Source organism: Equus przewalskii, chromosome 19 (assembly GCF_037783145.1).
Source record: "Equus przewalskii isolate Varuska chromosome 19, EquPr2, whole genome shotgun sequence".
Taxonomy (NCBI): Eukaryota; Metazoa; Chordata; class Mammalia; order Perissodactyla; family Equidae; genus Equus; species Equus przewalskii.
The window spans coordinates 7,639,237-7,660,480 of record NC_091849.1 but is presented as its reverse complement, the minus strand read 5'-3'; the positions used below and the strand labels follow the sequence as shown (position 1 = coordinate 7,660,480).

The 21,244-nt window shown below is 45.0% G+C and overlaps 1 protein-coding gene across 20 annotated transcripts in view; it reads right to left on the bottom strand.

Annotated features, from left to right (window-relative positions):
- The window catches only part of RREB1 (ras responsive element binding protein 1), a 173,124-nt gene that overhangs the window by 30,737 nt on the left and 121,143 nt on the right, over positions 1-21,244 (bottom strand). For 17 of the 20 annotated variants that reach the window (XR_011529567.1, XM_070583987.1, XM_070583997.1 and 14 more), the window contains 2 exons: positions 6,750-6,894; positions 6,065-6,201 (listed from right to left, as the gene is read on the bottom strand). Coding sequence is in view for 19 of the 20 variants with exons in the window: in XM_070583987.1 (XP_070440088.1) it covers positions 6,065-6,201; positions 6,750-6,894 (282 nt within the window). In the remaining variant the exon portion in view is untranslated. Of the gene's footprint in view, positions 1-6,064; positions 6,202-6,749; positions 6,895-8,228; positions 8,336-21,020; positions 21,161-21,244 lie in introns of those variants that run through there. The other 3 variants (XM_070584001.1, XM_070584003.1, XM_070584002.1) reach the window with 3 other exon arrangements.

Below are 21,244 nucleotides of genomic sequence, written 5' to 3'. Positions count from 1 at the left end.
CCCACTATCAAGAAAGGGTTAAAAAAGCTAAACATATTTTTGAAAGACTGTTTTGGCAAATAGCAAACATCAAGAAATGCATTTCTTTAGAATCTCAGGTTTCCCCAACAATCTAAGGAAAATGATGTGCAGTTCTATTATTTAAAGGTATCAGTCCCTTCAAGTTTCCAACTCTCTGGCTTTCACAGCTGGATTACAAAATTTGGTAGGTAGGACTCAAACCAAGTCTAAATAGCCATTCAGTTTCTCAATCTTTACAAAAACAAAACTAGATAAAGGCGGCTCTTTATAACAATGAAGACTAAAGCACAAACTGCTTTCATGTTCTCTGTCAAGTAAACAGTACCAGGGAGAAGCCCAGAATCTGACTCCTTCTTAATTTCATTGGGATGGGATACCCAAAGAATAGCACAAATCTCTAACTGTACATGTTGCAAGGTTTAAAATATCAAAAGGGACGCACATTCTAAATAATAGTATCAGAAGTGTTCATTTCGTGTTCGTTACAGTGGGAGGACTGTGGATTGCCCTCTTGATCCTCATAGCAGTCCTCAAGTCCATTTTCTAGACGGGCAAACTGACCCTCAACTCACTCAAGGCTATGGGGATGCCTGACGGCAGGCTGGGATGGAGCCGGCAGGTGTAACTCCACTCTGCTACATTGCTATGCTGACGGTTCAGAGGACAGTTATTTGCAGGTGGCCCTGCTCCTTCTAAAACCCATGTCACATTCTTAATGCCTGGACACTGGACAGTGGCTCAACGGGGAGCCTTTCCTACCACTAACACTCCTGAGCTGCCAGCAGGCCAGCCCCTGTCATCAGGATCTGTGAAATACCTTGCTGAGAAAGCTGTAGATCACCCCAGCTACTTGCTTGAAATACTGAATTTCTTGCTCATTATAGTATTTTAATTGAGAGACTGACATTCCTTTTTCAAAGGGATTTCATGCTTCATTTTTCCTGCTCTGTCTCCAGAGGCAAGAAGGGGTAAGCACAAACAACCTTTCCTCAGAGCCCCACCCGGTTCAGACATTCCTCTCCCCTGTGCCCACCCTCCCCTCCCTCCACCTCCCTCCCCTCCCAGCCAGAGAACTGACATCCAACAGCTGCACTAATCTCTCCCAGTTGCTGGGAGCAACAGTGCGGCTCTGTGACAGGGGCTGCCCTCCCCACACCCAGGAAGCCACCAGGCTGCACACTGCGTCCCGACCCTGCTCAAACTGTTCAACCAAACCAGCGTGGCGTGAAGCCAGGGCAGGTCTGAGGGACTTCACAACTGGTGGGCTGGGGTGAGCCCAGAAGTCCCAGAGAGGCTTCCTTGGGCCAGAGAGGCTCCCTTGGGCCGAGTGGAGTGGGGGCAGATTTGACAAAGGCACCTCCGACTTCCAGGCCAGCCAGGGGGAAGTGTCCTCCCCTCCACCACCAGGCCCCAGCATTGTTTTGAATCTGCCTCCAACTGGCAGAGCCTCAGACCCCTGGGACACTTAAAGACAAGATGCTGATGAATATTTTGTTATATCCTTTCCCTATTTGTAGGATGACATTTAACAAGTGTAGGACCAATGCTATGTGAATTGTCTTAGTGTCTCCCTGCAGATGATGGGTGTGTGTGTGTGTGTCGGGGGGGGGGGGGGAATGTGCAGTGAAGGGAGTTGAACATTCTTTGGAACACTTGAGAATCCAGAAGAAAGAAGGTTCTGGCACCTCTCTACCGCCAGGACAAGGGAGGTTCCTCAGCCCACCCTCCACGCCTGCAGCAGCACTAACCCTGCCTCACACAGAGTGTGCTGGTCAGAGCCCACTCGGGTTCCCCCATCCAAATTCCTGACACAGATTTAAGGGCATCGCCTTCAAGTTTTTCTTACAGACAACCAAGATCAAAATTCAATCAGACGGAGGAGGGCCTCGACCCTGAGGAAACAGTGAAGCGCCGCCATACTGGAGGTGAACGTGGAGGGACGCCATACACCGACGGGATGAGGCTCCCTCTGCCTGGACCACTGGGCCCTGAGTCTACCCCCTTCACTCTGTTTTATAACCACCCTTTCTCTTGTTCTCTGACTGGCCTGAGGGACCCTATCTCCAACATCACGATTTTTTTCTCAAGTCTGGGCAAGTGACTGGCACAAAATGAGTACTTAATCATTCGCTGGATACATTTTAACTGAAATAATTTAAAAATTATTTATTACCTGATCTCCTTTAATCAAGAAGCTGTATTAAGATTATACAATAACTTTTGCCAAATTTCACCCTCAGCAGCAGCCACAGAGCCATGGTGACTGTCCAGCTGTCGCCCCTCCCAGCCTAGCTCTGGTGAGCCTGAGACAATTACTCAGACATGAAACCAGGGGCCTCTGCAGCAAAGCGCTGACTTGGCTCCCACCCCTGCCACAGGTGGGCTTGTCCTAGACCTGCACCTGCGCAGTGGGCAGCTGAGCACTGCAAAGGTGGCTAGTTCACATGAGATGGGCTGCAATAGTACCACATGCAGGATTGCAAAGACTTCACAGATACACAAGAATGTAAAATATATTGCTGACAATTCTTATAATGATTATATGCTGACATCATGTTTTGGATACAGTGGTATAATCAACAAAGCAAGATCAATTTCACCTGTTTCTTTTTACTTTTTAAAATGTGGCTACTAGAAAATTTTAAATGACATATGTGGCTCACATCCTATTTGTATTGGTCAGCGCTGACCTGGACTTCCCTCTCAGCTAACTTGACTCGTGGCAGTGTACGGCTTGTTACTCTGTTCTATTCTTATAACCAAGTAAGATATCTAACACCCCGAAACACCCTCACACAGGGATGTTGTCCTCTTTGCATCCACCTGCTTGCTGAATACTCTGTCTATCACTTCCAGTTCCAAATGCCAGCTCTCAATAAGCCCAGCACTTCTCCTTGTCTAGGGGGCTGTAAAGAGGGGCCAATATACCGCTGGTCACGCCAGGGCGCAAGTAACACCTGACACTAAGAACTAGAATTGCTACAAGTGGCTTCGTGTCCTCCTTTTGCTCTACCCTAACACATCATTAATTTGAAACACAGGAATGGAAGAGAGCGGCCTCAGCGTTTACACGAGTTTGGATTTCCAAAGCTTTTTATTAAGGAACAACAGGCACCTTGCCAGCATTGGGGGTGGGGAGCAAGGGCAGGAGAGAGAAGCCAACAGCTGTTTTGAGTTATAAACTTGCTATCTAAACTGGTAGCATCCCACTGTGGTTCTGCTGCCTCTGGGGTTTGCAAATGGAGTTGGTGTCTCTTTTAGCTCTGGGTTAACAAGCAGTCTCTCCCACCAACTACTGTCACAGTTCACTGCCCATCTGGGCCCTGCCGGCTCATGCCTGCCCCATGGCCTCCTCTGATAGCAGACTATTATGTGCAACGGCAGAGCAGAGAGGAGAAAAGGGAAATTATGTTCTGTAATCAACTCCTTTTGGTTTCTAGACGCAAGCCCCACCCCACATAGCAACAGCCACTAGACAGGGAATGGCCTGCTTGCCCCCTACAGTGGATGTGAAACAGCCTCTTCTTATGGCAACTGCCCGATGCTGTGGGTACAGCATCCTGGGGCTCTAGTGGGATGGAAGCCTGCCAGGAGGGGCTGAGTCTCCGCCAGGCTACAAACTTCTCCAGTAAACCCCTCACCAGACAAAGGGCGTTATTACTGAGTAGGCAAGGAAACCAGCAGAGCTTGAGGTTCCACTTCACAGCCTGTCTGCCCTGTCAGCCTTGGAGTCATGGTGAGTGAATTATCCACCAAATCGTGCAGAACGGGACAACCAGTGTCCAATGCAATTCCCATCTTCATCCGCTCTGAGTAGCCAACCCAGCCTGTCCTTGGAGTAGGTGCTTGTTCAAAAGGCCCCATTCCAGGAGAACCCACACCCTCGTGCAGGCCAGCATTTAAGAAGTGACACTTGATCTTCCTCTATCACTGCCATACACTGTGCTGTGCAGGCTCCAGCTGCCCAGAAATCTCTTGTGAGAGTCAAATTATTTTCCCTGTTGGACAGAATTATCTAGAAGGGGGCAAATGGGTAGTTCCTGAGATGATATCTGATCACAGAATAAAGCATGAAGTGAAATAAAACATATGGAGGAGCTCAGGGGCAGGCAGTGCCTTCATTCTTGTACTGCCGGGTCAGACGACTATTTTGGCAGGAATGCTAGCCAGGAGTGGGGGGTCCCACATGCTATTCTGCCTCTGCCCATGACTCGCCACGTGAGGCTCATCTGGTAACTTCACCTCTGTTTGCTCAGGTCCTCGGTCGACAGAGCTATTTCAATATTTACCACCCGCCACAAGCCCACATCCTGGAGATGCTGTGGACGTTAATGAAACCATGAAGTCAAGTTCCTGAATCTCTCAGAACTACAGGGCCTACAAAAGGAAGCGCCAATGCTTTCTCTCAGTAGACAGAGGAACAGCTATTAAGAGACATAATTGCAGAATTTAAGGCCTGAAAGGGAACAGAGGGATTAACTGGTCCAGCTCTTCCTCAAGGCTCAGATACAGCTGGTCGAGGTCCCATGTGAGCGGAGACAGGACTGGGATCCCAGGGTCCTGACCGCCAGTACATGCCCACTCCTACGCGTTCCTGAGACAGAGGAGTTACATAGACATTTTATAGCACTTCAATTGCTCAGTAGTTTAAACTCTTCATAAATTCTTTTTTCCCCCTCATGGAAAAATGTCAAGTTACTGTGATTAAGGATAATGATATTTGACATGGCTTTCAGTTACCATACAATTAGGCTTTTTCCCCCAACACAAAAGTCTTTAGCTTGCTCAGATCTTTTCACTTCTAAGTCACAACCAAACTCGTGTCCTGAGGAAGGAAACCTGGTCCGTGTATCGATGAGTCAGACGAACAGATGTCCAGATTTCTACACTCCCGAGCTGCCTTCCGAAACCCAAAGCTGCAACCACGCATGTGCTGGCCTCTGCTCAGGGTGAACCTTCAGCTGTGCCCTTCAGGATGTGCTACTTTCAAGTCCACCAGACGCTCCCCTAGGTGCCTTGTTCTCTTCAAAGCCTAAAAACTATGGCAGTAGCATTTGAAAAGTGGGGATTCCATAGGAAAAGGTTTCAAGCCTATCTGTTCACCAAGAGCACAGGACTTTGCGCCTGAGGAAAAAGTTCTCAGAGAAGGTAAAGAAAGAAAGCTGAGCCCTCCCAAGCCCCAACCCTGAATTCTGCTGAAAAGTCAGATTACTATCCACGTTTTCTGCCTGAGAAGGCTGAGGATCAGAAAAACTGGAGCCAGCAAAGACCTAAAATTGAACCTGGACCAGCAGAACAATCACCTATCCCTGGTTTTACTGTGACTGGCTTCACTATAGGTCAAGGGTCTTGCACGAAGTAGAAATTTGTCTTGCCTTTTTTTTTTCTTTTTGTGAGGAAGACTGGCCCTGAGCTAACATCTGTTGCCAATCCTCCCATATTTTATGTGGGATGCTGCCACAGTGTGGCTTGACAAGTGGTGCTAGGTCCACGCCTGGGATCTGAACTTGTGAACCCTGGGCCACCGAAGCGGAGCACGCAAACCTAACCAGTACACCACTATGCCAGCCCCTCAAAAGGCTTTCTTATGTTTCTGTGCTACCAGCATAATCCAGTCACGCACACCAGATAGGCCCTTCCTGTGCTGACCACACACTGGAGCACAGCTAACCATCATTTGGGTTGCAACACCTTCTGTGAAGAAAATGCATCTGCTGCCCAAAGACCCCTTGTGATAGGAGACTCCCTGTGCATGGGGGGCTCATGGTGATTGCTCCAGGGGCCTCGCCAGGAGCGAAGGAAGCAGAGTGAAACACAGTGAGCACATCCTGTGGCTACAGCCACCTTCTCTCTGACACTTCTCAGCCTAACTTCTTCTCTACAACACACACCATTCTTAACTGCCTTATTAACGTCATCACACCCAAGTTAAATCATTTCAGCCCAGTTTGGAGTAAGGGAAATAGGATTATGTCAGATGCCAGGAGAAAGAGGAATGAAAAGAGCTTTCCAGGGTAGAGGTATATTCCGCCCTTTCTCCTACCTTAGTGGGTTATCTGAGTGAGTCTCCATGTGGGTCTCCAGTCCATACTTGCAAACAAACTCCTTGAAACATACTGGGCAGTGAAACACTTCATCAGCCTTCTTCTCCAAGTCACCCGATTGCCCATCTTCCACCATCTGAGGGCAAAGAAAAAAGTGAGATTGTGAAAGGGGCCTCCCACATGGGTTTGCTTCAGAAAAGAAGCCAACACTAAATCCAGAGACTATATAAAAGGATTCTCCCTCCTACATATTAAGGATGCTAATGACCACTCTTTCATTCACAGAAAAAAATACTCACTGAATGATACCATCCATCCATCCATCTACCCATCCATTCAACAGATATTTATGGAGCAGCAGGTAATGGACAGGCACTGAGAATGAAAGAGTAAGGACAAGAGACTCTTCAACACTTAGGAAGCCTCCATTCTAGCTGGAGAAACAAGCAGGGGAACAATGAGAAAGCTCTTCATGCCATCAGTGGGCTCAGCGAGGGGGCTCCACAGAGGAGGCACACACAGGTACTCTTTTCTGCAGACACCTTACAAAACAGGGTGGGAAAACACAGGAGAAAAGCTTAGGATGGATGTCTGCCAAGTCCCCGAACCGCGAAAATAAAGACTAGAGCTATTTCTGCCAAGAGTCCCGTGGGTAGACACATCTGCGCTGGGAGCAGAGAGGACCTTTTTAGCAGGTGCTGGGTCTTCTTTCTCCGAGTCGGCATCGTGACTCAGTTTCCTTTTGGAGGACAGCCGCCTGCGCTTCAGTGGGGATGGAGGGGCTGCAGCCGTCGCACTGTTAGGGTCTTTCTCATGAATCTTCATATGCCTAGAAAGAACATACACACACAAAATGTGATTTAGCAAAAAACTGAGTTGGTTTATTTCTTCTACATTTCTTATATTTTATTTAGGGGTTGGTACTTAAATTTTCTTTAGTTAAGAGATACGGGGTATAATTTATACAGTGACATCTCTCTTTCTAAAACCGTATAATCTCCTTGAACTCTTCTTAAAGCTCTTGCAAGTGCTATCCAAAAATGTTGCTGTCTGTTGGAAGACATTCATGAACTTCACTGGTGCTAATGAGATGAAAACAAACCATGTGATGACCTGTTCACCTTATTTGGACAAAATGTACTATTTTAAGGACACATAATTCTATGGACTAAAGAACTCCCAGATACTGCTAGTTCACAAACCAAGTAATCACTCTGTATTTGCCCCCAGAACCCAACGCCCTCCCATCTACCACTACTACGTATTCTCTCTCTTTTGCATGTTGGGGGTCAAACTTGAGAAATGCTGACAGAGCAAATGTCTGGAGTGCTTAAGATCTGAAAGCCATTCCATTTTGTTCATGGTATTACTTGGATTTATAGATCATGAGAGTAGCTGGGACAACGGAATGAGTAAGTTACATGTTGCAACCCTAATGTCTACAGACGAGGAACACACATATAAGAAAGTATTACATATAGTATGTTTATGTTCCCAAAAGAGAGTTTTATGGGTGACCTGATTTAAGTGACTTATGTTACCAAGTTCTAAAAGAAACATCCTAAGAACAAGGTCCCTAGATCTACAGGGAAAGAAAGAATGACATTACAAAAAGACAGTCAGTCTTTTTGTAATTTCCTTACTTTGTGACATAAAAGGTTTAGTTTTCCTCAATGACAATCATCATCACCACCATCATCCTTGACTGGGGTTAAACTATGCCAGATGTAGGAATGTAGTCACAGCTTTTTATAAATAATTCTGTTATAGGATTATCTTACTGGAGAAGTTCTTAGGAATGGGAAAAGACAGCAAAGTTTTCATAAACTATCCTACCGCACTTCTAGAAAGAAGCTCAGCTCAGCTCACTTCGTGCTGTGACTTCTTTAGAGACAGGGTAAGGATGCAAAGGCTGAGAAGCTTGTGAACCAGGAGCAGCAACCATTCAGGCTCTCAGGCCAATGATTCAATGAGATGGCTAAGATGCCTTTCCCACACATGACCCCTGCCCCAGGATACCTGCAAGTCTTCTCTTCTATGAGTGAGTGAAAGTAAGATGCTGGACTTGTTCTGACTCTGCAGACATTAACTTCTGGTCATACTGTCTCCCTACGCAAAGAGCACCACCCCAACCACCCACCAGCGGGTTAGATGTGGCCTAACCTTTGAGGAAATGGACCTCAGGCAAGGAGGCTCAGGCCAAACCTCTGTTCTCTTAGGGGGAATCAGTGTGGTGGAGCAGAAAGATCTAGTGGGAGAAAACGGAAAAAAATCACAGACAACTATCATGCCCACCTCCACATAATTCCCTGCTTAGATTAGGTAAGGATGCTTTATCACCAGTCTTTGGTCACCTAAAACCTTGGAAAAGTTAATGGAAATAAACAGCCTTGTTGTAAGTGCCCCGTCTATTCTAAGGTGATTGGGATTTAATATCAGGGTTTGGAGGGAAAAAAGAAAGGCTGGCTTTCAATAAATTGCTCAAAATTAATTTGAAACATGAATACCCTTTTCTACAGCCGATAGATGAATTATGCAGATGAACGTGAGGCTACGATAACCCGTGAGAATGCTGGAAGTCAGAGACTGGCAACTGGGAGCAGTTCACTAGCTTACTGCAAGCTGCATCTTCTCTATCACATGATAATAACATTTACAAAACGATGCTTTATTATCTAGTTCTTGGGATTCCTGACAGAAGCTGTTTTCACAGTGCAGAGGAAGAGGAGGGACTAGAGTGAGCACTCAGTGAGGATCTGGTGGCAACTTTACACAGATCACTATCTCCATTTTGCAGATGAGGCCACTGACGTGTAGAGAGGCCGACATGCCCAGGGCCTCACAGCTGGGACAGACCCAGGTGAGCCAACTCCAGAGTTCACAATTTTTCCCCAAACTGCCTCCAGAGGCCAAGCCTTTGGATCTGTGTTCTGGATTGAAGGCTGGAATCTTAGGGCTCTCACCTGAACCCAAACACTTCCTCTCCGAGTGACTGTGGCCCAAGGTCTAGCAGCTGGTACCAAACTCTAACTAAATTTCAACAGGAGAACAAAGGGCCCACGGTCAGGCACAGAACATTCCCACCTGCAGTATTGCCTGTCTTATTCTGAAAAGCTGGGCCTGCCCGTGAACTGCATCATTGCTAGACGTGGGGAGCGGAGACCAGATCAAAACAGTCTCAAGGGCTTGGTGGCAAGTACGAGGCTGCCGAACACATCACCCCACTCCACTTCTCCAACGAAGCCCAGCTGAAGCCCCAGGTTCAAAGCTCAAGCAATGCTCCATTCTAGGGTTAAATCTCTGGTTGTTGGCTAAGACACGGGGAGTTCCCAATCCGTCTTTTCAGCTACATGGTGACCAACTGCTGCAGCCTCATTTAAGGACTCAATTCAGTCAATAGCTGAGCTGCAAAGATCTGGGAGCTCCAGCCACTTCTGAAGACGGATGTGATCTGTAGTTAAAGATTCTCCCTACTCCGACCCCTTCTCTTCTTCCCTGGCCTCTGACAGCAGGAGTGGTGACATTAGCTGTCCATTTCCTCCTAAACACTCACAGGAAGTGGGGCAAGTCACCATGATGAGCCAGCAATGGCCTCCTCCTGAAGAGCACAGCCAAAACAGAGAGGAGGGCTGGTGGGAGGAGACAATTCTCTCTCCCCTCTTTAGAAGGCCTGGGTCTGTTTTTCTCTCAGGTTTTATTTCAAGGGCTAAATTTATCTAATTTCCATGTACCCTAAGAGTCGATAAATTACCACAAGCCTCAGAACTGAAAGGGAGCCGAGATGCTATCCAGCCTCCCACTCAGCACAGAAAGTCCCTCTCCACAGCACGCTGGAGAGATCATCACTGAGTTCTGCTTGAATACTTCCAGCAATAAGGACCTCTCCATTTTCAACAGCGCTAATTGTTAAAACCATCTTCTCCAGGTTGAGTCAAAAATTCCATCCTTTCTTTAAATGTCTGTCTGTCCTCGTGGGCAACACAGAATCAGTCTACATTCTCTTCTATGTGGCAGCTCTTCAAATAGTTCAAGACAACTACTGCATTTCTCCAAAGTTTCTGTTCTCGAACTGAACAACTCCAGCACTCCTTCAGCCAACCCCCTCAAGCTCTGCTTTCAAGTGGGTTGAATTATACTGGTCGCTGCTAATCTTGGAATACTCTCCGGCTTGTGAATATCCATGAAACGTTGGATCAGAAGTGACCACCAATGTGGATATGGCCTGAGCGCACTGGGCACAGGACTGGGATGACTACCCCCAGGGGCTATGTAAACAGAGCTAGGGTTCCCTTGTGCGTGTTTGACAGCAATGTCACACCCTCAGTTCCTGCTAAGATTGCCATGATTTCTTTGTTCAAACTGCTGTCAAGCCTGTCTCTTCTATTCTGCACTTGAGCAGTTAACATCTTTTCACTTTCCAGGTTGGCAAGGATGAGAAATGTGCAGTGCTGGTGTGGTTCAGAAAACTGGTTCTCTCACTCACTGTCAATGGGAGTGAAAATTGGTAACAACCTGTCTGCAAAGCGGCTGAGTATCAGCAATCAGAATTTTAAATATGTATGCCCTTTATCCCAGTAATTCTGCTTCTAGAAATTTGTCTTAAAGAATAATTGGACGAATGTGCAAAGATCTACACACAAGGACTGATGTATGAGTATAATTCACAGACAGATACACTGCAAAAATACTGACAATTTCAGGATTTTCAACCGACTGGTCTTGATATTTTGAACTGGTCACCCTGCTTTCTCTCTTGTCCTTCTTTCTAGTATCCATTCTCTACACAGCAGCCACAGTGAGCTTCTAAAATATGGATCAAATCATACCACTCCCTTGATTAAATGCCTCTGACGGTCTGTTCTTAGAATTAAATCTAGCCTCTGCCTACTTCTTGGACCTCATTTGTTGGCCCCCTACCCTGATCCCAAGGCCTTTTCAGACATGCTAGCTCCCTCTGGGTTCCTCAAACTCACCCAACTAGTCCAGCCCCGTGGCCAGCGCACTTGCTGCTCCTTCTCCCTCAGCTGCCCCACCCCAGACCTTCTAGGGCTGGCTCCTGACATTCAGGTCTCACACCAAGCGTCTCACCCAACTCATGGAGATGCTCTCAAGCCTACTACCCAGTTTTACTTTCTTCACAGCACATACCAGTAACTGAAAAATATCATGTATTGACTTGTTTGACTGTCTCCTCAGTCTCAATTGAAAATTAAGGTCCATTATAGCAAGAACATTGTCTCTCTTATTCTCTGTACCATTCCCTGGTACATAGTACGTGGTCATTAAATATCTGACAAATGGCTAAATGGATGGATGAATGAAGCATATGCAGAGAATCTGTTACACTTGCAGTATCACTACAATGTATGTCCTGTTTCTTTTTTTTTGAGGAAGATTAGCCCTGAGCTAACTACTGCCAGTCCTCCTCTTTTTTGCCGAGGAAGCCTGGCCCTGAGCTAACATCCGTGCCCATCTCCCTCTACTTTATGTGTAGGACGCCTACCACAGCGTGGCGTGTCAAGTGGTGCCATGTCTGCACCCAGGATCCGAACTGGCGAACCCTGCACCGCCAAGAAGCGGAACGTGCAAACTTAACCGCTGCACCACCAGGCCGGCCCCGTGTCCTCAGTTTCTAAGACATCTTATAATTTACCTTACTAGGATTTAATGTGAGCAAACTTGACATGAGATTGTATAGTAAACAGTGCTGTACTGAAGGGACTTTAATGAAAAACACCTTGAAGATGAACACTAAGGATACACGCTATTTTCTTCACTTATTGGAATTAATCTGTGTTCATACATTCAAAACTACACCTACATTCATAGTAGAGAGAAATCAATGTAAAGTCAAAGTAAGCTTCTGCTTTTGGCATAAAATTCTAGAATTTTCCTTTGGAGGCATACCACTTCAACAGAAGAAATCCTGCCACACTGGGGTCTAAGCAGAACTCTTTCAGGAGTCAGGTGAAGTTTTCTCCCATTTATAACGCCCAGGGGGGCTTTTACAGTAATGAACAAAAATACTGCAAATGTTTTTTAAACTAGGAAAAAAATCTAAACCTGAGTACTTTTTAGCACTGACAGGAGCCTACTTTGAATCTTAGAATGGGTGCTGATTTTCAACTCAAAGTTTTCCTCCTGTAAATGTAATAATTTATTTTCTAAAATGTGAAAAGATCCATTTTAGCTAGAGTGGGCTGTCAGAATACTGCACATATCAAAGGTGAAACAAATACACCTTGTACAAGAGCTGAAGGCCAATCTAGTAACTCATAGGAGACAGACCAACTCCTACAGCACGTCTCTCCCTTCTTCCCTGAATCTCCTTGTTCCCAGCTCCAAATACAGGAACTTTCTGCTGACCTTTCTTAGGTATCGAAGTCAACAGATTTGGAGATGGAGGTAAACTCTTAACCATTCAAGTACTGGCTTGCTCTGAGAAGCCAGCAGGAATTCAGGTAGACAAAAAGCAAATTAGGGTGGGAAGATAGTGCAGTAGATAGAGAGACCATGTGATGGCAATGAAGACTTAGGGTGGTCTCAGAGCACTGAGACATTTTAGGCTATACATTCTGGTTCTATTATCTAGTAACCACGGAAGACTCCACAGCTTCAGTTTCCACATATGTAAAATGGGGATAATACTAACAATTTCCCAGAGCACTGGTTTTCCAACTGTAATCCTCCAACAAGAAGCAGTAGCATCACCTGGGAGCCTGTTACAAATGCAAATTCTCAGCCCCACCCCCAGAACCCTGGGTTTCCACAAGCCTTCCAGGTGATATTCATGCCTGCTCAAGTGTGAAATTCTTCAACCCTTCATACTGTTCACAGGTTTGTTTAACTATCTGACTAGGATGTTGACATTTGTTGGACATAAGCATTAAACCTCTCTCAGGCTCACCTTACAATATACCAGCAGTCCCTGCACAAGTTTACCAATAAATACATTAACAAAAAAAGCTGGGAAATTTAACATTCTCAAAATTTTTGGGGGCGTAAAATCCTTTGGAAAACTCTCAACAAGTTTACAGGATCACCTAGTAGAAGGTATCTTCGTGGCAGGTCTCAAACATGCTTCAAGTACTCTCATCTAATTTACCTGTGAAGGTCAAAGCTCAGGCAAGATCTAGATGCTTCCAGTATTTGTTAACTTTTCCATCTTAACTTCCTCATAGGTTTTATTAGTCTAGGAGCTAAATTATTTGATCCTCTGAATGAATGGCATTATAAGGAAGGTCACTCATTCAGTACACAGGACACAAACCATACAGAAATAGCACTCAGCACCACTTGGGGGCCCTGCAAACTGAGGTCAACAGGTTCCAACAGGTTTTCACAGCCTGATTATAGACCCATACCCATCTGTATGGGTGCTTAGCTTTGCTTTTCCAACAAAGCCTTGTGATAAGCAAAGAGGGAATGAATGAGATTAAGAACCACCACTGTTCTATACCTTACATTTGGGGCCAAAGAATATTAAGTTTCCAGAAAGATTTGTGTACGTTTCCATAACAGATTTTGTATGTGTGTGGGGGGGTGGGGGGTTTAAGGGTGAAGAGCTCTGAGTGATGCTTGTAACATTAATTGAGTCCTGTGCCAGTTAATCAGGGGATGGGGAGTGAAGACAGAGGTGGATGAGGGGTTGGGGAGAGGCTGGCAAGGCATCAACCAAGCGATTCCCAGTGTGGCTCCACCTGTGAGCTCAAAGGCACCTTCTAGTAATTCGGCTGTTGTTCAGGTTCAGTCATGCTTATCCAGAAGGCAGGTCACGCCAGCTGTGTCGGGGTGTGGAGGAAGGTTTGACAGTGGTGTAAGCAGCCTCTCTGACTGTAGAGACAGAACTCTCAGAAAAGTCTAGAAGTCAGCCTAGCGTGAGGTACAAACCTCAGAGAGGCGTTTCCCACTGTCTGCAGGCTGGCTGTGGGAATGCCTCTAACAGGCTGCTCCCAGGGCTCTCGAGATGCTCGTGGTAAAATGTTCGGATACTGCACCCACCCCACCATGGGCCAGTGAGATTCCATGTCCTCTGACATGGGCCATGTGACCAGCGGAGAGTACGACAAAGAGAATTTTGCACCTCAGTCCTAATATAGACATTTACTCCTACTGCCTCTGCTCAGGGGCAAAAGATGAGCAAGATGTCTTTAAAGACCACATCCCACACACCATTTTTTCTCCACAAGCTCCTCTTCCTCTGCAGAATTAGGAAAATGTATCCCAAGAGTAGATAATTTCTCTCATCTTGTTGACTGTAGCCTAGTGTTCTGGTGGTGTCAGTGTAAAGATAAATTGAAACTATATAAGAAGTTAAGAAATTTTAACCCAGAGTAGGATGTACCAGGGGTTCAGTTTCATATTACTCATTATCAATTGCCTTTACACTATCTACCTCCACAGCTCCTCAGCCCTGAGCTGCTTTCCAACCCTGACTCAGGTGCACAGTTCTAGCTGGACGCCAATTTTCGCTCTCTTGTCCCATTGTCTCCTGTCTCTGGGTTCCTTTGCAGTGTTGGAGAAAGCAGTTCCATCTCCATCTTGGTCTCATGTAAGACCTTGGTACAAATACTTCCTCACTGAGGGACAGAGCTGGGACTATGATGCCTGAAGATTATTTTTCCCTCAATGTCTCCAATCTCCCAGCCATCCTTCAGGTAGGAAAAAGACAACCTTTTGGCTACTGCATTCTTGTCCCCTACTTCATGTGAGACTGGAAGCTGCTGACCTCAGAACACACTCAAGGTCCAACATTCTCTAGTTATTGACTGTCTACTTAGAGAATAGAGGGCCCTTCACTGTTCATTCTAAAGCTCCTTCCTCCTCTCTTAACTTTCAAACACAGCATAGGGGAGCTTGGCAGTCGGCCCACGTCAATAAATATCAACCTTTAAAAATCTTTATTCTAGACCCTGTTCCTAACCACTATGCCTCTGAATCAATACACCCGAAACCTTCTTGTAAGTTTTCCCCCTCGGCCTGCCCTTATTTTGCTAAAGTAATTTTTCATTTGTTATAATACTCTCCACACGTTATTTGGCTCCCTCGATACATGTTTATAATATGCACAGAATACATACTACATATTTCCATAAAATCACAGATTCTTAAAAAACAAACAAAAAAACCTCAGAGGTTGGATGAGCTGACCTCTCTCTCACCCAGAGAGAATTCTCTAATTCATGGAGAACTGAAATTGGCCTGCTTGGACAGTCCCTGTGTTAATCCAGAGACACAATAAGGAGAAAGTTACCACTTCCCCTCTGCCAGTCCCTTAGATACTCAGGGCAGCCGCCATCTTGTAATGGACTCTTTCCCTTCCCTGGGCTAAACTCCTTCCATTTCTTCAACATTCCCATACACCCGGGGTCCCAACCCCACATCCCAATGCTGGCCCTATCCCAGGAGTGACTCCTGTATCTGTAGGTGATGAAGCCCATCTGAAGTTGACACTCCCCAAGTGGCCTCACCAGCCCAAAGCCATTACCTCTCAGGGAAGCAATCGCCCCACCAAACCCCTGCTCCTCAGAGAATGCCTTTACACTGCCAATCCCCAAAACCTAAGCTTCAAGGTAGAATGGAAATGCTCAAGTCACCAGACCCTTTTTCACTTCAGCCCTGAGGGGAGCTGGCTTTAGCTTTCTCAGAGATGGCAGAACCCAGTTATTCACATCCTTTTTCTTCTTGCAGAGGAGGAAGAGATGACTATCTCCACAATAAGGTAGTGCCAAGTCACTGTTTGCTGCTCCTCAGGCTCTTCCAAAAGAGGAACAAGAACTGCTTAGGCCGGGCTGTTTGAGATGGCCTGCCGCAAGCCAAAGCGGGAAACGGAGGGTGCGGGCAGGAGCACTGTGAAAAGGAGAGTCACCATATTACATTACTTAGGGGCCAGTGAAAAACAGCTGAGAGGGAAGGGGGTACCAAGATCAGGTCACCTCTGATTTGGGAGAGAAAAAACGAAAATGAGTCCCAAGAGAAACATCACCTGAAAACCAACTAGGCCACAGAGGCCCTTGTCTGTGACTGCAGTTTAGTCACCGCTCATCCTTGCTGGGCAGAGGTGAAACAAATAATCAAACGATGCGCTGCAAGAGAGAGTACCACGCTGCCCCATCTACAGCAACCCAGGGAGAGAGGGAGCCCAAGAAGAAGGGTCCAAGACTTGCTTACATTCTTAGCTGAACCCCCTAACATCGCAGATCTCAGTTTTCCCACCTGTTAAACTGGAACAGTCCTCTTGAGCAAGCTGGGTTATATAAGCATGAGGAATAAGAATTAAGTGCTGACACCACATACCCAGGAACCCATTATGAAACTGAATCTCTGGTTTAAGGAAATATAAAATCTCTCCCCACTGAAGGCCAACAAGCTACCAACCCAGAGCCCTGGAAGAAGCAGAGGAGAAAGGCCCACCAGCACACACACACATGCCCAAGGGGAGGCGAGTGAGGAGCCAGTGTGATAAATACGTGTGCTACGATTTCTGTGCTGCTTGTTCACTTTTTAGTGGGAGGGAAGGGGGGCAGATTTTGCTGCTAATCACCTTCCTTCACAAATCTGAAAAACACTGACAGTGAGTGGGCACGTTTCGATGTTTGCTAGCACCAGCTTGTTCAGCCCAAACAGGTTGGACAGGTTGAATATTTAGACAAAGGCGGAAAAACGCAAGGTATAAAGCAGGACGTGCTGCGCAGGAACTGCAGCCAGCACCCGGCAGGTTTACGTTTGTGATCTAATACTGGCCATCAGGCCCGCTCTCCTCCTCCCCTTCCTCTTCATATTGCTACTTTCATATTATAAAACTAAACGGGACATACCCTAAGGACCTGTTCAAAGTTCTCAAGACATTAGATATGTGGAGTAGGGAGAGAAGAGAAGGGGGCGTGTCGTACTCCTAGCAGAGGCCAGCCCTCCACTCGTCATCTCACCCCTAGCAAGCACATACCTTACCTTCTGTGACCTAATTTCTTGCTCTCACAATTACCAGGTTGTTCAAGTGTGGGCAAGCAGGGATGCTCCAGATTTTGATGCTATTCACCAGTTTTACCTGGTTCAACTGAGCTTTCAAAATATCTCAACAATATATGTCAAAAACACTCTACTGCCTGCACTCAAGAGAACATTTCTTTTGCATCTGCTTAATTCCAAAAACAAACTAATAGACAAACATGACCTCTGCCCAAACAGAAGAAAACTTAAGTTATAAACATCGGCATCCAGTCGGCCAAATGATAATAAACTATTTAATTCTGGAGCAGATTAGAAACTTGAGAAACAGTGACAGGACAAAGAAGGCTGGACTGGTGTTGAACACATCCTCACACTGGGGTAGTTCTATGAGTGAGCTCTTTTTGGCATAACTGAACTCAAACTGGTCCTTCAGAGAAAAATGCAGAATAAGAAGTGAGCACCAGCCACAAGTATATTTTTTAAATATCCTTGCAAAAAAACAAAATAAGCCATGCTGGTTGCTATGGGGTATTAGAAAAGAAAAAAAACAACACTAAGGAGAAGGGAGAAAGTTTTCCAGAATGTCAGTCTAGCAAACACAAAACAGGCTATACAAGAGACTAGCCATCAAAATGGGTCAACTTTCAGCTTTGCTATTTTCTTATGCTTTTTTATCTTACTTGAAGAATAAAATGCTGTAACAAATCACTCTAACCTGTTGTCTCAGAGAACAGCTTTCTATCATTTGCAGATTTCTAAAACATAAAGTAAGAGTTCTGAAAAGGACCACAGACTCTCATCTAATAGTGCGAATGGAAATCCACACGAAAAATATAAAAACACTACAGAACAAGCAATCCCCGCAAAAGAAGTGTTCAACTTGGAAAAGGAAATTTAGGTATATGGCACACAGATTCTCTACAAAACAGTGCTCAGACTGTCCGGTTCTTAGAACGAAGCTTATGGTACCTTTGTGGTTGAAAGTCGCAGAATCTGTTTTCTTGGTTTTGTAAATACACATGCTTACCAGCATGTAGAAGGGACTGGTGGGTTAAATTTCTTAAGGGAGAAAAGAAAGGAAGGGAACCACAATTTGTTGAACATCTCATGTGAGCCAGAGGCTTGGGTATTTTTATAGCGTTTAATTCTCATAACAAATTCTGTGAGCAAAATGTCAGCCCCATTACAGACGATGAAAGAGAGGCTCCCTTCGCCATTCTGTGGAGCATCCTTTATCAGCCCTAGCCAGAGAGGAAGGAAGAGTTCTTAGAAGCCACACAGAGAGGCTGCCTTTATGGAAACCACTACTGAAGTTAAAATAAAAGCATACAGGTTTCAGTTCTAGCCAATGAGATGTAAAGAAATGCTAAGAACATTGAAATATAATTAAACAGTAAACTCATTTGGTGAAAGCTTAATAATGCTATTGAGGGAACGAGTAACAGACATTTTGCTGTGATAAACAGATTTGTAAATGTTCACTCTCAAGGGGAAAATTCTGGGCATCTTAATGATGTGAACTCTCAAGAGAGTACAAAGCATATTAACTGGTACTATACTTAAATGATTTTTTTTTTCTGGTTAAAAAGAAAAAAGTTTCAACACTAGTTAAGGAAGACATTTCTAAACTAGACCTGAAGTATGTCTGACTATTTCAGTACACAGAGTACTAAATATCTGGCAACTGCTTGATACGCAAGTACTATCATCATGAAACTACCAAATATTCACTCAACACCCCCCATGTGTAAGGATCATATGTCCAGCACAGCTTATACTGATGCTGACAGTGTATATATCACTAAAATCTCATTTACACAAACCACTCAACAATCTTTGTAGAGAGCTGCATGAACATTTTTCATCTTCTAAGTGGAGCTGAATGTGTTAAGATCTCTGAGCATCCCAGGAAAACATTTTCTTCTGATCTGTTATCCCCACTAAGGGAAAGATACTTAGTTGTAGATAAAAGAAATGTTATTGTATAATCATTTTTTCCTTCTTTTTTACAGAAAATTTTCAAAGGAAACAAAACACCCATACAGTCTTGGGCAACGTGTCCTACAGATTTTTATCCTATAAATAACTTCTTCCCATGCAAACTGATCTGATACCTTCCTTCCCTCCAAGGAATATGTCACGGAAGCAGGCACCTGGTAACTAAGACTCATTTCAAGATGGGACTAGCTGAGGCTCTGAGTGCCCACCTCCACCCTTGAGAAGTAGCAAGTACCAAAACTAGTTACAGATGGTCCTCAGAAACTCGTTATCACCATGACAGAAGTTCACAGGGCCCTTCCTCTTGTTAGGCTCCAAGGGTAAAGAAGTGACTAACCTCTACTTCCTACCTCTGCTCCTTGTGTCCTTTAATGCTGGCCACCTGTTCAAACACCCAAGTTTAGTCATGTGCACCAAAGCTGGCTCCGCCTAAGCATTTGAGAGTAGTGTGCTAAATTCGGAGCCTTCATGGTCTCATTTATCATGGAGTAGGTCAAATTTCTGTGCAGTGAAGGGTTTCTTCCAGCATAATAGGAACACATAAGCCCCTGTTCCTGAAGACTGTCCATTATCCAGTGGCATCCTCAGGGTCTATGTCTCCTGTACTTAGCAACAGAAACAGTCATGCTCATTGCAGTAGGAAAGAAAGCCTGTGGCGAAACAACTAGATGATGTTCCAGGGATTTCCCTTCCTCATCTTCACTCTTCTAATGACACAGCTGAAATGAGAACACATCCCTGCTCTCTGGAGAACGAATGGAGAAGTTAGTCAGGAAAGCTTGCTCCCGCCAGAGTCTTCAGCATGTCCTTAACATAATGCATATAGTCATGTGCTGCATAATGACATTTTGGTCAACAATGAACCACATACACAACAGTGGTCCCATAAGATTAGTACCATATAGCCTAGGTGTGTAGTAGGCTATACCATCTAGGTTTGTGTAAGTAGACTCCATGATGTTCGCACAACAAAATCACCTAATGGTACATTTCTCAGAACGCATCCCCGTTGTTAAGTGACACATGACTATACTCCACAACTCTCTTTATAGCTTAAAAGTCTATAGTTTATAAAATGAAGAATAAAGTGAAAATTAATTTCCTATTTTTCCAAGGCAATCACGATCTGCAAAGGAAAATACCCATTTCAGAAATAGGATTTCTTCCCAATGAGTTCATTTCAATCTTCTCTTTCAAGTATCATCACTTCTTCACAGCTTTGCAGTCCAGCACTTTTTGCAAAGTTTTACAACTGCAAAGCTCAATGCCCTTTTTCCTACATTGAGCTTTCCCAGAGGGCGTGCTCTGGCTCAGTTTCCCAAGCTTGTTTTGGAAGACAAGCACTGCTCACTCCAAATTTTCAACGTGGGAGCAGCTGATAAAGAGTTCTGGGAAGTTACAACCTGGAGCCACGGTGATGTTTCCGTGATGCATGTTTTGCACTTGATAGCAGCCTATTATTTTGCCCAGGAATGAAGCTGTGGTTAGAAAGGTTTGGGATAAAGGATTTTCAAACCTCAAAAACATGACAATCCGCAGACAGGGAAGTGGCAACTAGAAAAACTGCACCAGATAGGGTAATAAATTGAGAAGGTCTCTCCCCCAGGCCTTTTCCAAAATGAGCTGAAATGTGCATCACTAGTCACCCTATTTACCAAATACACAATTACTTTCAAAATATCATTTAAGTTTATTTACTAGAATTAAATTATAAGAAGTTATGGGCATTATCGGAGCTATAACACACCTGTCAACGTGATTACACGTAACTTAATATGCTACCTAAGTCTCTGAAGTTTATTTTCTTTTACTAATATAGCAATCTACTGAGTTGATTGTGTGCTGAGGGTCCTCTCATAAAACTAAGATAAAGGAAACTACACAAGGTGTGACTAGCCTTATAAACACAGGTAACAAACACATCCTCATAAAATGATTAGTAGCCAAAGGAAACAGTGAATTGCTTTATCAAGTGGGTGTTACAAAGAATACCCCAGTATCACTTACGAGTAAACTGAAATTGAAAAGGACATAGTTCTTGGGGTCCATGTTGAGAGACTATAATGAGGTCCTCTGAGTGCTGCAGCAACAAAAATCTGGGGTGGGACCCAGATCTGCCTCCTACCACACGCTGCTCAACAGTAAACACCAGGAAGGCAAGGCTTATCAGGAAGAATGTGCTCACACACAGAGATACGCATCATGCGTGCCTGTGCAGACGACCTTCGGGA